The sequence below is a fragment of the Heliangelus exortis genome, chromosome 2 (genome assembly GCF_036169615.1).
Source record: "Heliangelus exortis chromosome 2, bHelExo1.hap1, whole genome shotgun sequence".
NCBI lineage: Eukaryota > Metazoa > Chordata > Aves > Apodiformes > Trochilidae > Heliangelus > Heliangelus exortis.
The window spans coordinates 150,844,572-150,860,639 of record NC_092423.1 but is presented as its reverse complement, the minus strand read 5'-3'; the positions used below and the strand labels follow the sequence as shown (position 1 = coordinate 150,860,639).

General features: G+C 55.2%; 1 protein-coding gene across 2 annotated transcripts; it reads right to left on the bottom strand.

Annotated features, from left to right (window-relative positions):
• Positions 1-1,754: 1,754 nt before the first annotated feature.
• On the bottom strand, positions 1,755-15,477 carry RECQL4 (RecQ like helicase 4). Of its 2 annotated transcripts, none has more exons than XM_071738571.1 (17): positions 15,362-15,477; positions 15,136-15,261; positions 14,969-15,061; positions 14,752-14,888; positions 14,582-14,665; positions 10,662-10,847; positions 10,358-10,543; positions 10,054-10,222; positions 7,851-8,119; positions 7,592-7,729; positions 5,625-5,805; positions 5,421-5,550; positions 4,283-4,455; positions 3,963-4,137; positions 3,703-3,856; positions 2,320-2,431; positions 1,755-2,220 (listed from the first exon to the last, which is right to left on the bottom strand). In XM_071738571.1, the coding sequence occupies exons 3-17, from the start codon at positions 15,027-15,029 to the stop codon at positions 2,099-2,101; spliced, it is 2,277 nt and encodes a 758-aa protein (XP_071594672.1). In that variant the 5' UTR covers positions 15,030-15,061; positions 15,136-15,261; positions 15,362-15,477; the 3' UTR covers positions 1,755-2,098. The 2 variants fall into 2 exon arrangements, with proteins under 2 accessions (XP_071594672.1, XP_071594673.1); XM_071738572.1 differs by having other exon boundaries at positions 2,320-2,428.
• Between the last annotated feature and the right edge of the window lie 591 nt (positions 15,478-16,068).

Sequence of the window (16,068 nt, the reverse complement as noted above, 5' to 3'; positions counted from 1 at the left end):
CATGATCCTTGGAGACCACCCTGATCCTTGGGAATCACAACCCCTGGTGGCCACCATGATCCTTGGGATCCACCATGATCCCTAGAGACCACCATGATCTTTGAGATCCATGAAGATCCCTGAGGGATCACCACAACCCCTGCTGGCAACCATGATCCCTGGGGACCACCATGATCCCTGAGGGACCACCAAAACTCCTGGGGTCCACCACGATCCCTGGAGACCACCATGATCCTTGGGATCCACCACAACCCCTGGAGATGGCCATGATCCTTGGAGACCACCCTGATCCTTGGGAATCACAACCCCTGGTGGCCACCATGATCCTTGGGATGCACCATGATCCCTGAGGCCCACCACAAACATTGGGGTCCACCACAATCCCTGGAGACCACCGTGATCTCTGAGGGACCACCATGATCCCTGGGATCCATAATGAGCCCTGGAGACCACCATGATCCTTGGGAACCACCATGATCCCTGAGGGACCACCACAATTCCTGGGGTCCACCAGGATCCTTGGAGACCACCACAACCCCTGTGGTCCACCACAATCCCTAGAGACCACCATGATCCCTGAGGGACCACCACAATTCCTGGGGTCCACCAGGATCCTTGGGATCCACCATGATCCCTGGAGACCACCAGGATCCCTGGGGTCCACCAGGATCCCTGAGGGACCACCAGGATCCTTGGGATCCACCATGATCCCTGAGGCCCACCACAAACCTTGGGGTCCACCACAATCCCTGGAGACCACCATGATCCTTGGGATCCACCATGATCCCTGGAGACCACCATGATCCTTAGGAACCACCATGATCCCTGAGGGACTACCACAAACCTTGGGGTCCACCACGATCCCTGGAGACCACCATGATCCCTGAGGACCACCACAACCCCTGGGGTCCACCAGGATCCTTGGGATCCACCATGATCCCTGGGATCCACCACAACCTCTGGGGTCCACCACAATCCCTAGAGACCACCATGATCCCTGGAGACCACCATGATCCCTGAGGGACCACCACAATTCCTGGGGTCCACCAGGATCCTTGGGATCCACCATGATCCCTGGAGACCACCATGATCCCTGGGGTCCACAAGGATCCCTGAGGGACCACCATGATCCCTGAGGGACCACCATGATCCCTGGAGACCACCATGATCCCTAAGGGACCACCACAATTCCTGGAGACCACCATGATCCCTGAGGGACCACCATGATCCCTGAGGGACCACCACAATTCCTGGAGACCACCATGATCCCTGGGGTCCACCATGATCCTTGGGATCCACCAGGATCCCTGGAGCCCACCATCTCTTACCCTGTTGGTGAAGAAGGGTTGGAGGGTCCCCACCGTCCTCTGGAGATGGAGAAGGAGCAGAAGGAGAAGGAGGAAGAAGAGAAGGAGGAGGAGGAGGGCTGGAGGAGGCCACGTGGCACCCAGTTAATGTTTAAAGAAGGTTTTGGTGACACAGTTGGGTGCTGCCATGGTGTCACCTTCCCCCTGCCACCACGGGACAGAGTGTCCCCAAGAGGTGACACCGGGGCGTGAAGTTCTCCCAGGTGGAAACTTGAGTTTCTACCAAGCTTGGGTGGTGGTTGGGGAAGGGGGGGAGGGGAAAGAACTTCACCCCCACCCTTGAGAGCACCCAGATTGGGTTGGAAAAAGGGTGGGAGGGGTGGTGGCAGTGGCACGAGGGGTGACACCGGGTGACAGACCCCACAACGAGGGAGAAGCAAAGTGGGAGAAGGTCCAAACTTGGTGATTTTATTGATTCCTTGATAAAAGCCCGGCCAGCGGGGACAGAAGGGGACATCTGGGGACAGTTGGGGACATCTGGGGACAGCTGGGGACATCTGGGGACAGCTGGGGACACATGGAGATGGTTGGGAACGTGGGTGCTGAGCTCCACTCCAGCTCCTGGGTTGGGGGGTGCTCCCCACCCCCTCCCCAAACGGCCACAATGGAGGTGCCACAACGCTCGGGGTGAGGCCACGTTGTCCCCGGAGGTGACAGGAGGGGAAGGGGTGGAAGGCGGCTTCCTGTTGTCACCTGGTGGCTTCCTGTGGTCACCTGGTGGCTTCCTGTGGTCACCTGGTGGCCAGGATCTCCTGGGTGGCCAAGCGGATGAGGCGGTGGAAGTCGAAGTGGAGATGTTTCCTCCAGAAGCGGCGGTCGCGCCCGAAGACCTGGGCGGGAAACCGGGGGCTCCCTGTGGGGGTGAGGGCCACCAAATTCCTGTCACGAGGGGGGGAGGGGACCAACCAAGGGACAGCCAAGGTGACACCTTCACCTTCTTTGTCCCCCTCACCGATGCCGTGGAAGATCCTGGCGACGGCGCGGCCGGAAAAGTTCTCCTCGGGGCGGAGAGCCAGGAAGCGGCGGATGTCGGCGCGGATTTGGGTCTCCTGCTCTGGTGGCTGCTGAGGAGACACCAAGGAGGTGACATCCCAAGGTTTTCCTCAAAATGGTGTCCCCCTGTCCCCCCAGGCCATCCAGATCCCAACTGGAGAGCCCAGCCAACTGGAGGACCCATCCAACTGGAGGTCCCCCCATCCAACTGGAGGTCCCCCCATCCAACTGGAGATCGTCCCATCCAACTGGAGATCGTCCCATCCAACAGGAAGTCCCACCCAACCGGAGGTCCCCCCATCCAACTGGAGATCCCATCCAACTGGAAGTCCCCCCCATCCAACTGGAGGTCCCATCCAACTGGAGGTTGTCCCATCCAACTGGAGGTTGTCCCATCCAACTGGAGGTGGTCCCATCCAACTGGAGGTGGTCCCATCCAACTGGAGGTCCCCCCATCCAACTGGAGATCCCCCCATCCAACTGGAGATCCCCCCAACCAACTGGAGATCCCACCCAACCGGAGGTCCCATCCAACTGGAGGTCCCATCCAACTGGAGGTCGTCCCATCCAACTGGAGGTCGTCCCACCCAACCAGAGGTCCCACCCAACCAGAGGTCCCACCCAACCAGAGGTCCCACCCAACCAGAGGTCCCCCCATCCAACCGGAGGTCCCACCCAACTGGAGGTCCCACCCAACCGGAGGTCGCATCCAACCGGAGGTCGCATCTAACCGGAGATCCCATCCAACCGGAGGTCCCCCCATCCAACTGGAGGTCCCATCCAACTGGAGATCCCCCCAACCAACCGGAGATCCCACCCAACCGGAGGTCCCATCCAACCGGAGGTCCCATCCAACCGGAGGTCCCCCCATCCAACCGGAGGTCCCCCCATCCAACTGGAGATCCCATCCAACTGGAGGTTGCAGCCAACTGGAGGTCCCACCGAACCGAAGATCTCATCCAACTGGAGGTCGTCCCATCCAACTGGAGATCCCCCCATCCAACCGGAGGTCCCACCCAACCGGAGGTCCCACCCAACCGGAGGTCCCCCCATCCAACTGGAGATCCCATTCCACTGGAGGTCCCATCCAACCGGAGGTCCCACCCAACCGGAGGTCCCACCCAACCGGAGGTCCCACCAAACCGGAGGTCCCACCAAACCGGAGGTCCCATCCAACTGGAGGTCCCACCCAACTGGAGGTCCCACCCAACTGGAGGTCCCACTGAACCGGAGATCCCATCCAACTGGAGATCCCATCCAACTGGAGGTCCCATCCCACTGGAGGTCCCAGTTGATGGTTGGAGCAACTCCCAAAGGACTCAAAAGTTGGGGTTTTGCTCACCGTGGTATCTCCAGGAGCTTCCTCCTCATCCTCTTCTTCCTCCTCCTCCTCACGTGGTTCCTTCTCGAAGTAATCCTGGAGTAGAGCCTTCAACTGGGAGCTCCTCTCCTCTTCCTCTTCCTCAGGATGAAGGTCACAGGTCTGGAACGCTACGCTGCGCGGCCGGAATCAACGCCCCGACCCTTTCCCATGATCCCAACTCCACAACCCTTCTACCACCAAGATGGGAGCTTGAAGGATCAGGGAGGGCTTTTCCTCACCTCTGGAATGCCCGGAAGCAGGCCTGGAGTTGCCCAAGAGCCATCTTCTCCCTGGCCACCACTCTTCCATGGAGGAAGTCACAGAGGAAATCCAGCTCCCGGGCCGTGAGGTCACCGTAGGCGCGGAAGTGGAAGGACAAATCCTCAAATTCCACCAGGATCCCGCTCTTCCCACCTGGAAAACATCCAAAACGTGGTTGCCCACCCAAAATTTGGTGCCCACCAAGAGGTGGTGACCACCAGAAGAATCTGTGTCCCCCACCCCCTCCCCCTTTTTTTTGTTTTTATTTTTTTTTAAATTTTTTTCCAAGCCCAGGTACCTCGGCAGAGCCGCGGATCCCACTGGAGTTGACGCAAGGAACGTTTGACCAAAGGCACCTCCCACCCCATGGAATCACTCAAGGAGACCACGTTGAATTCCAAGGAACTGCTCTGCCCATGATCTCGTCCCACCAAACGTTCCCGGGCCAGGAAGACAGCGATAGGAGGAGAGCTGAGGACAGGAGAACATCAGAAAGGTCACGGCCACGGCTTGGAGAGGGATCTTTAAGGTTGGAAGAGTTGGAGAACATCTGGAGAACATCTAATTCCAGCCTTGAGGTTGACTTAGAGGACAGGATGGTGTCCAGGTGGGGTTTGGGATGTCTCCAGAGATGGAGACTCCACCGTGGCTCTGGGAAACTTCTTCCCAGTGCTCTGCAACCCTCAGAGCCAAGAAGTTCTTCCTCAAGTTGAGAGGGAACTTCCCATGGTTGAGTTTGTGGCACCACTCAGAAGGATCTGGTCCCCTCCTCCTGATCCCTGAAAGGATCTTTATGGAGGAGATCATCCCCTCCGTGTCCTCCTGACCAACCCCAGGCCCTTCAGCCTCTCCTCCAATCGTAGCAGAGGTCCCAACCCCATCTTGGTGGCTCTTGAGTTGGATGGCTCTCCAGTAGCTCCTTGTCCTTCATCACTTGGGTGTCCTACAGCTGGATCAAGTTCTCCAGGAGAGGGGGAGGAGGGAAGGAGAACCTCCCTTGACCTGTTGGCCACCCCAATCTTCTCCACGCACCCCAGGAAGCCATCAGGCTTCTTGGCCACAAGGGTTGGTTGGTTGGTGGTCATCCTGTTGTCCACCAGGACCTTCTCCAGACAGCTGCTCACCCCCCAACCTCTGCTGATCCACAGGCCCCCCCAACACTTGCTCTTGGTCAACCTCATGAGGTTCCTCTCCAACCAGATCTCCAAACTCTCCAGGGTCCTGCTGGATGGCACCTCCTGGTGGATGGATCAACCACCCCTTCCCCACTTTGGTGTCACCACCCGGAGGGGACGTTTGTCCCTTCACCCAACTCATGGATGAAGACCTTGACCAAGAGGTGGAGGCCACCAAGTAGACTCTCCAGACCACCAAAGAAAACCCCTCTGAGCTTTGGGCTTGGAGCCCCTTCTCCAACCACTTGGGAATGGCCTCACCTCCTCGCAGCTTCCCGGAGTTGCCGGGCTCCTCCGTAGCTCCGGATCCTGCAGGTGGAGTAGGTGGGATGCAACAATTCCAACCAATGGCGTGGGTGGAGCTCCAGGTAGCACAGGAGGGTTTCAATTCCTGAAGGAGACGTCTGGATGGATCCTGGATCCCCTTTCCCAGATCCTGGATCTCTCCACTCCCTGGTTCCTCACCTTCTTCTCGGAGATCCAAGGTCTCCACAGTTGGTTGGATGGGGATGGTGCGTTCGTGCTTGTAGCACACACGTTGGACACTTGGTTGGGAGGTTCTGGAGTCTTCTTCCTCCTCCTCCTTTTCTCCTTCTTCTTCTTCTTCCAAGAGTTTGGCCATTTCGGAGTCTTCCACCTCTGTGTCCTGTGTGGGACATGAAGCTGGTGGTGGCACCAGTTGGAGGATGGGAAGGGTGTTTAGGACATCCCAAACCTGAGATGTCTCCTGGTCATGGTCCTTTTGGGACATCCCAACCCTTCTCCCGACCATGATCTCACTCCCTATTCCAGATGTTCCTCCTTGGGACACCCCAAGAGTCTCCTGACCCTAATCTCGCCCTCAAGTCCAGATGTTCCTTCTTGGGACACCCCAAGAGTCTCCTGACCACAATCTCACTCCCTATTCCAGATGTTCCTCCTTGGGACATCCCAACTTCTGCTCTGCTGCCCATTCCTGACCATGATCTCACCTCCAAGTCCAGATGTTCCTCCTTGGGACATCCCAACTGTCCTGCTGGTCACTGTCCTACAGCCCATCCCAGATGTTCCTTTTGGGACATCCCAACCCTTCTCCTGACCATGATCTCACCCCCTGTTCCAGATGTTCCTCCTTGGGACACCCCAAGAGTCTCCTGACCATGAGCTCACCCCCTATTCCAGATGTTCCTCCTTGGGACATCCCAATTGTCCTGCTGGTCACTGTCCTACACCCCATTCCAGATGTTCCTTTTGGGACATCCCAAGAGTCTCCTGACCATGATCTCGCCCCCCAGTCCAGATGTTCCTCTTTAGGACACCCCAAGAGTCTCCTGACCATGGTCCTACAGCCCATCCCAGATGTTCCTCCTTGGGACATCCCAATTGTCCTGCTGGTCATGGTCCTTCACCACAACCCAGATGTTCCTTTTGGGACATCCCAACCCTTCTCCTGACCATGATCTCACTCCCTATTCCAGATGTTCCTCCTTGGGACACCCAAAGAGTCTCCTGACCCTAATCTCACCCTCAAGTCCAGATGTTCCTCCTTGGGACACCCCAAGAGTCTCCTGACCACAATCTCACTCCCTATTCCAGATGTTCCTCCTTGGGACATCCCAACTTCTGCTCTGCTGCCCATTCCTGACCATGATCTCACCTCCAAGTCCAGATGTTCCTCCTTGGGACATCCCAACTGTCCTGCTGGTCCTGGTCCTACAGCCCATCCCAGATGTTCCTTTTGGGACATCCCAACCCTTCTCCTGACCATGATCTCACTCCCTATTCCAGATGTTCCTCCTTGGGACACCCCAAGAGTCTCCTGACCATGAGCTCACCCCCTATTCCTGATGTTCCTCCTTGGGACATCCCAATTGTCCTGCTGGTCACTGTCCTACAGCCCATCCCAGATGTTCCTCCTTGGGACACCCCAATTGTCCTGCTGCTCATGGTCCTACAGCCCATCCCAGATGTCCCTTTTGGGACATCCCAAGAGTTTCCTGACCATGATCTCACCCCCCAGTCCAGATGTTCCTCTTTAGGACACCCCAAGAGTCTCCTGGCCATGGTCCTACAGCCCATCCCAGATGTTCCTCCTTGGGACACCCCAATTGTCCTGCTGCTCATGGTCCTACAGCCCATCCCAGATGTTCCTCCTTGGGACACCCCAATGGTCCTGCTGCTCATGGTCCTACAGCCCATCCCAGATGTTCCTCCTTGGGACATCCCAACATTCTCCAGGTCATGGCCCTTCACACCATTCCAACTTTGCCCATTGGAACATCCCAGCCCATCTCCTGACCACGCCCCCATCCCACCCCTCCAAGCTGTCCCTCCAGGGATTTAATGTCCCCGATGAAGCCACCCAACACCTCCAAACGTTTTCCACCTCATTCCATAGGGAGATAAAGACCCAGGACCGTGGTGGGATGGGATCTCCTCAGCTCCTCCCTCACCTTGACAAGCTCCTGGTGTTTCTGGTGCAGCTCCAAACATCTACAAGGCTTAAAAACCATCTGCACCAACTTCTTGATGGTGACAAAATCCACGGTGTCGCCGTAAATGTGACGCCGAAGCTCGTGGAGATCTTCACCCTGAGGGGGGAAAAAACCCAAAAACCCAAAAAACCTGGAAAATGGGAAAATCCCTTCCCCTCACCCCAAATTTGGAGAGAAGAAAAAAAAAAAAAAATCCCAGTTTTGGGAAGAAGTTTACCTCTGGGTCTAGGAAGAGGTGACACCAAGCGGGTTCCCCGTCTCGCCCGGCCCGGCCGATTTCTTGGACGTAAGACTCAAAATTTTTGGGCATGTTGTAATGGATGACTCCTCGGACATTGGCTTTGTCCAATCCCATCCCAAAAGCCACCGTGGCCACCACCACTCGGAGGTGACCCCTCATGAAGTTCTTCTGAACACCACGGCGTTGGGAAGGGGACAAACCGGCGTGGTAAGCGTCGGCGACCAACTGGAGAGGGGGCTTTTTGCCTTCCAAGAAAAGAAAAAAAAAAAAAAGGAAGAAATTCAGGTTTAATGAAGGAATTCTCAACCTGGTTGGTGATTCATTCCAGGATGGAATTCATCCTGTGGAAAGATAATTGGTCCTCAGGAATGTGGAGCTCCAAGTGAAGGTGCCAGAAGTCGTTCAGCTCCGGTTGGTTCGGGACGGCGTGGCCGGCGATGAACAAAAGGAGGTGGAGGAGAAGGAGGAGGAGGAGGAGGGAATGGATCCAAAAGGAGGAGAAAGAAAGGAGGGAATGGATCCATCAGGATCTAAACACTTCCAGAAAGACCCACGGTGAGGATTAGGAAGGAGAATTAAAACTTCCAAGTCATGGTCGAGAGGTTTGGAGAAATAAAACCTTGGAGAACGTTGGTGAAACGCCCCAAATTTGGGTGTGGATCAGGAGGGGACACCAGAGGGGACATTTTAAGGTTGAGGGTGGTGTCACCTACCCTTGGGTTGGTTCTTTTTTTGGGAAAGATCCCTCAGGATCCAAACACTTCTAGGAAGACCCATGCTGAGGGTTAGGAAGGAGAATTAAAACCTCCAAGTCATGGTCGAGAGGTTTGGAGAAATAAAACTGTGGAGAATGTTGGTGAAATGCCCCAAATTTGGGTGTGGATTGGGAGGGGACATTTTAAGGTTGAGGGTGGTGTCACCTACCCTTGGGTTGGTTCTTTTTTTGGGAAAGATCCCTCAGGATCCAAACACTTCTAGGAAGACCCATGCTAAGAATTGGGGAGAAGAATTAAAGCTTCCAAGTCATGGTTGAGAAGCTTGGAGAGAGAAATCCTTGGAGAACGTTGCTGAAATGCCCCAAATTTGGTCATGGATTGGGGAGGGGACACCAGAGGGGACATTTTAAGGTTGAGGGTGGTGTCACCTACCCTTGAGATCCAAACCAATTCCAGGAAGACCCATGTTAAGAATTGGAGAGAAGAATTAAAGCTTTCAAGTCATGGTTGAGAAGCTTGGAGAGAGAAATCCTTGGAGATTGTTGGCAAAATGCCCCAAATTTGGGTGTGGATTGGGGAGGGGACACCAGAGGGGACATTTTAACGTTGAGGGTGGTGTCACCTACCCTTGGGTTGATTCTTTTTTGGGGAAAGATCCCTCAGGATCCAAACACTTCCAGAAAGACCCATGCTGAGGATTAGGAAGGAGAATTAAAGCCTCCAAGTCATGGTTGAGAAGCTTGGAGAGAGAAATCCTTGGAGAACGTTGGTGAAATGCCCCAAATTTGGGTGTGGATTGGGAGGGGACATTTTAAGGTTGAGGGTGGTGTCACCTACCCTTAGGTTGGTTCTTTTTTTGGGAAAGATCCCTCAGGATCCAAACACTTCCAAGAAGACCTATGCTAAGAACTGGGGAGAAGAATTAAAGCTTCCAAGTCATGGTTGAGAAGCTTGGAGAACGAAATCCTTGGAGAATGGTGGTGAAATGCCCCAAATTTGGTCATGGATTGGGAGGGGACATTTTAAGGTTGAGGGTGGTGTCACCTTCCCTTGGGTTGGTTCTTTTTTTGGGAAAGATCCCTCAGGATCCAAACACTTCCAGAAAGACCCATGCTGAGGATTAGGAAGGAGAATTAATGCCTCGGATCATGGTTGAGAAGTTTGGAGAAAGAAATCCTTGGAGAATGTTGGTGAAATGCCCCAAATTTGGTCATGGATTGGGGAGGGGACACCAGAGGGGACATTTTAAGGTTGAGGGTGGTGTCACCTACTCTTGAGATCCAAAGCACTTCCAGAATGATCCAAGGGGAGGGTTGTGGAGGAGAATTAATGCCTCGGATCATGGTTGAGAAGTTTGGAGAGAGAAATCCTTGGAGAATGTTGGTGAAATGCCCCAACTTTGGTCATGGATTGGGAGGGGACACCAGAGGGGACATTTTAAAGGTGAGGGTGGTGTCACCTACCCTTGGGTTGGTTCTTTTTTGGGCCTGGGGTGGGCTGGTGGGGTGGGATCCCTTGGAGGGAGGTGCGGATGAGGGCGGCGAGGCGAGTGGTCTCCTCACGGCGGGTGCAGTAGACAATGATGGAATCCAAGGATCCAAAACGTTCCCCTTGGAGTAAGGAGATGAGAGCCTTAAAAAGAAGAAAAAAAAAGAAATTTATGGAAAAAAAGAACAGGTTGGAATCTTCATTTCTTAAAAAAAAAAAAAAAAAAAAAAAATCCACTCATCCCGGTACCCAATCCTGGTTTTTTTTTTTGTCTCAAACCTCATCCCGATAGCGGTCGAGGGAGACGGAGAGGAGGAGGTTTGGGGGGATGGGGGTGAAACGTGGGATTTTTCCTTCCTCTTCCTGGGAGATTCCCAAATGTTTGGCCACATCCCTGGTGGTGGCCAAGGTGGCAGTGGCCGTCAGCCCCAAGAAGCAGCGGACGCCCAAGCGATCCCGAAGAACCTGGTTTGGAAAAGTCCAAAAAAAAAAAAAAAAAAAAAAAAAAAAAAAGTGGGATTTGGAGATTTTTTTGAGGTTTTTTTGGGTGGGATTCCTTCTTTTTTTTGGGATTCTTTCCCACCTTGCAGATCCGGAGGTAGGAGGGCCGGAAGTTGTGGGACCACTCGGAGAGGCAGTGGGCTTCGTCGATGCAAGCGAAAGCCACGGGGGGCAAGTTGGGGACACCAGGGAGGAAACCAGATCCTGGTTCTGATCCAACCAGAGCTTCTGGAGACATGAGGAGGACCTGGACCTCTCCCCGTCTCACCTGGGTTTGGAGAAGATCAAGGAGAAGAAGGAAAAAAAAAATTAAAATAATTAAAATGGAGGTTTTGGAGGTTTTCTCTCAGGAATGAACTCCCCCCAAACCCTCCCAGACCCACTCGGTACCAGGGGCTCCTCCTGAACCCTCCCGGACCCACTTGGTACCCGGGACTCCTCCCGAACCCTCCTGAACCCACTCGGTACCAGGGGCTCCTCCTGAACCCTCCCTGAACCACTCAGTACCTGGGGCTCCCCCAGACCCACTCGGTACCCGGGGCTCCCCCCGGATCCTCCTGGACCCACTTGGTACCCGATCTCCCACCGAACCCACTCAGTACCAGGGGCTCCTCCCTGACCCACTTGGTACCCGGGGCTCCCCCCGAACCTCCCAGACCCTCTTGGTACCCAGGGCTCCTCCCGAACCTCCCTGGACCCACTCGGTACCAGGGGCTCCTCCCAAACCCACTCGGTACCCGGGGTTCCCCCCGAACCTCCCCGGACCCACTCGGTACCAGAGGTTCCCCCTGAGCCCCCCTGGACCCAGTCAGTACCTGAGGCTCTCTCCGAACCCTCCTGGACTCACTCGGTACCTGAGCTCCTCCTGAACCCTCCCTGATCCACTCGGTACCCGGGGCTCCTCCCAAACCCACTCAGTACCAGGGGCTCCTCCCGAACCCTCCCTGAACCACTCAGTACCTGGGGCTCCCCCAGACCCACTCGGTACCCAGGGCTCCTCCTGAACCACTCCAGACCCACTTGGTACCCGGGGCTCCCCCCCGGATCCTCCCGGACCCACTTGGTACCCAATCTCCCACCGAACCCACTCGGTACCAGGGGCTCCTCCCGGACCCACTCGGTACCCGGGGCTCCCCCCGAACCCCCCCCGGACCCACTCGGTACCTGGGGCTCCCCCTGAACCCTCCCAGACCCTCTTGGTACCCGGGGCTCCTCCTGAACCTCCCTGGACCCACTCGGTACCAGGGGCTCCTCCCAAACCCACTTGGTACCCGGAGCTCCCTGCGAACCCCTCTGGACTCACTCGGTACCTGGGGCTCCCCCTGAACCCCTCCGGTACCAGGGGCTCCTCCCAAACCCTCATGGACCCACTCGGTACCGGGGGCTCCCCCTGAACAGCCCCTGACCCACTTGGTACCGGGACCAGACCAGGGAGATCCGGGCACTATAGAGCCCTATGGAGCCCCTATAGACACTATAACACCCTATGGACACCCTATAAAGCTCCTATAGAGCCCCTATGGGCACTGTAGCAACCTATGGATACCCTATAGACACCCTATAGAACCCCTATAGCACCCTATGGACACCCTATAGAGCCCTATGGACATTATAGCACCCTATAGAACCCCTATAGAGCACTATGGACACTATAGCACCCTAGAGAGCCCCTGTGACACCATATAGAGCCCTTATAGACATCTTATGGGCACCCTATAGAGTCCCCATAGACACCCTATAGGACCCTACAGAGCCCCTATGGACACTATAGGACCCTATGAACATCCTATAGAGCCCTTATAGACACCCCCTAGAGCCCCTATGGCACCCTATAGCCCCCTAGGGCATGCTATAGTACTCTGGACACCCTATAGCACCCCATACACACCTTAGAGCGCCCCTATAGAGGCCCTAGAGCACCCTATAGACACCCTATAGACCCCCTATGGCCCCATTGGACAGCCTATAGAGACCCTGTGGCACCTTATGGGCACCCTACAGAGCCCCTTAGCACCCTATAGAGCCCCTATGGCCCCATTGGGCAGCCTATAGAGACCCTGTGGCACCTTATGCGCACCCTACAGAGCCCCTTAGCACCCTATAGAGCCCCTATGGGCAGCCTATAGAGACACTGTGGCACCTTATGGGCACCCTACAGAGCCCCTTAGAACCCAAAAAACCCCCATGGCCCGTCTGGGCAGCCTATAGAGCCCCTATGGCCCCTGTGGGCAGCCTATAGAGACCCTGTGGCACCTTATGGGCACCCTACAGAGCCCCTTAGCACCCTATAGACACCCTATGGCCCCTGTGGGCAGCCTATAGAGACCCTGTGGCACCTTATGGGCACCCTACAGAGCCTCTTAGCACCCTATAGAGCCCCTATGGCCCCGGTGGGCAGCTACAGAGATCCTGTGGCAACTTATGGGCACCCTACAGAGCCCCTTAGCACCCTATAAACACCCTATAGAGCCCCTGTTGGCAGCCTATAAAGACCCTGGGGCACCTTATGGGCACCCTACAGAGCCTCTTAGCACCCTATGGACACCCTATGACCCCTGTGGGCAACCTATAGAGACCCTGTGGAACATTATGAGGGCCCTCCAGAGCCCCTTGGCACCCTATAGACACCCTATAGACCCCCTATGGCCCCATTGGACAGCCTATAGAGACCCTGTGGGCAACCTATAGAGACCCTGTGGCACCTTATGGGCACCCTACAGAGCCTCTTAACACCCTATAGAGCCCCTATGCCCCCTGTGGGCAGCCTATGGAGACCCTGTGGCACCTTATGAGCACCCTACAGAGCCCCTTAGCACCCTATATACACCCTATGGCCCCTGTGGGCAACCTATAGAGACCCTGTGGAACATTATGAGGACCCTACAGAGCCCCTTGGCACCCTAGAGACACCCTATAGAGCCCCTATGCCCACTGTGGGCAACCTATAGAGACCCTGTGGCACCTTATGGGCCCCCTACAGAGCCCCTTGGCACCCTAGAGACACCCTATAGAGCCCCTATGCCCACTGTGGGCAGCCTATAGAGACCCTGGGGCACCTTATGGGCACCCTACAGAGCCTCTTAGCACCCTATAGAGCCCCTATGGCCCCGATGGGCAACCTATAGAGACCCTGTGGAACATTATGAGCACCCTACAGAGCCCCTTAGCACCCTATAGACACCCTATAGAGCCCCTGTGGGCAGCCTATAGAGACCCTGGGGCACCTTATGGGCACCCTACAGAGCCTCTTAGCACCCTATGGACACCCTATGGCCCCTGTGGGCAACCTATAGAGACCCTGTGGAACATTATGGGCCCCCTACAGAGCCTCTTAGCACCCTATAGAGCCCCTATGGCCCCGGTGGGCAGCTACAGAGATCCTGTGGCAACTTATGGGCACCCTACAGAGCCTCTTAGCACCCTATGGGCACCCTATGGCCCCTGTGGGCAACCTATAGAGACCCTGTGGAACATTATGAGGACCCTACAGAGCCTCTTAGCACCCTATAGAGCCCCTATGGCCCCGGTGGGCAGCTACAGAGATCCTGTGGCAACTTATGGGCACCCTACAGAGCCTCTTAGCACCCTATGGGCACCCTATGGCCCCTGTGGGCAACCTATAGAGACCCTGTGGAACATTATGAGGACCCTACAGAGCCTCTTAGCACCCTATAGAGCCCCTATGGCCCCGGTGGGCAGCTACAGAGATCCTGTGGCACCATATGGGCACCCTACAGAGCCTCTTAGCACCCTATGGACACCCTATGACCCCTGTGGGCAACCTATAGAGACCCTGTGGCACATTATGAGTACCCTACAGAGCCCCTTAGCACCCTAGAGACACCCTATGACCCCTGTGGGCAACCTATAGAGACCCTGTGGCACATTATGAGTACCCTACAGAGCCCCTTAGCACCCTATAGAGCCCCTATGGACATCATAGCACCCTATAGACCCCCTATAGCACCCTATGGAGACCCTACAGAGCCCCAAACCCTTCACCTTCTCCATGGAGTTTTCCCGTTGGGTTTTGGTCATGTTGGAATGGAGGCAAATGGCCTTGAGGCAGGGGGGCAAACCTGAGGTCTGGAAGAGAAGCCATTGGATTGGGATTGGCCACTGCTTTTCCCTATTTTTTTTCAGGGATAAAGGGCTAAAATCCAAGTGGTTACCTGGTCATCCATGAGGGACACCAAGGGGGAGATGACCAAAGTGATGGATCTGGAACGTTGGTGGTAGAGGTGAGCGGGGAGCTGGTAGCAAAGGGACTTCCCCATCCCTGTGGGTAACACCACCAGGGTGGAAAGACCTGGAAAAATTAAAAAAAAAAGGGATTCAGGACACTTCCTGGAAAACTGGAATCCCACAGAGGAAAAGCTGGAAACCCACCAGAGAGGATCCTCATGATGGGCAACTCTTGGCCGGGTCGGAAGGAGCTGTAGCCAAACATCTTCAGAGCTTCCAAGACCTCATCCGGGGGTTCTGCTGGAAAAGAGGACACAGGGGGTGAGGTTTGGGGGGAAAAAGAGGGGAAAAAAGGTGACAAAGAGCCCCACCTGGCACCTTCCCCTCTGGTCCCGGGGTGTAGAGGGGCTCCACGGGGTTGGGAGGAGCAGGAGGTTCAACTTGTGGCCTCCAAACTTGAGGAGAAACGGGGGATCCCCAGGAATTTTGGGGGTTTTCTTCATCCCGAGGGAGAAAAAAACAAAAAGCAGCAGTTGGGATTCTAAAACCTTCAGGAATCCAACCCCCCAAAAAACCCCCAAAATAAGGAAACCACACCAGAAAACTCAGGCAACACCGTGTTGGTCCTGCGAGCCACTTCCTCCAGGGTGGGAAGGGGATCTTCCTCTTCCTCTTCCTCCTCCTTGGGGCCGTTCTCCTCCTCCCGCAGCGCGTTCCCTGCGTAAATCCGTGATGAGAAACCCTTCATTTCCACAAAATCCCCCCAAAAATCCCCCCAAAAACAGAGCTCCTGGCCTTACCTCCTCCCTGGCACGCTGCTGCCCCAGTGTCCCTGTCCCACCACACCTGAAGCAAACGTTGGAGTTTCCACCTCCCCCCAAAAATTGGGGCTTTTTTTTTCCACTTTTCCTTCCAAACCTGGGGAGCAAAACCACCTCTGATTTTTTTTTTTTTTTTTTTTTTTAAAACCCTTGCTTTTTAACTCAAAAAAAATCGGGAGTTTTTTTTGGGATGTTTTGTTTTGCTTCCCACCCCAAGGCTGGGTTGAAAGATGCCAAATTCAAGAGAAACACCAATAAAAAAATTAAAAAAAAAAAAAGGAATTTTTCATCCCGGGCGGCGCCGATCCCGAAACGTTTCGCTTCGAAACGGCCGTTTCTTAAAAAAAAAAACAACCCCAAAACGAATCAAAATTCAGGAAAAGGGGGAAAAAAAAGGTGGGAATTCCATCCATTGGGATCTCCAGTACCTTCTTACGGAGGTGGCTCCCCCTCCTGCTGGGACCCCGGGTGTAGGATTTCCTC

Coding starts and splice junctions, on each gene's coding strand:
- RECQL4 (XM_071738571.1), bottom strand. CDS start 15,029: ATGTTTGGCTACAGCTCCTTCCGACCCGGCCAAGAGTTGCCCATCATG. Junction 14,889..14,968: donor CATCATGAGGATCCTCTCTG/GTGGGTTTCCAG, acceptor TAATTTTTCCAG/GTCTTTCCACCCTGGTGGTG. Junction 5,551..5,624: donor CTTGGATCTCCGAGAAGAAG/GTGAGGAACCAG, acceptor CGTCTCCTTCAG/GAATTGAAACCCTCCTGTGC.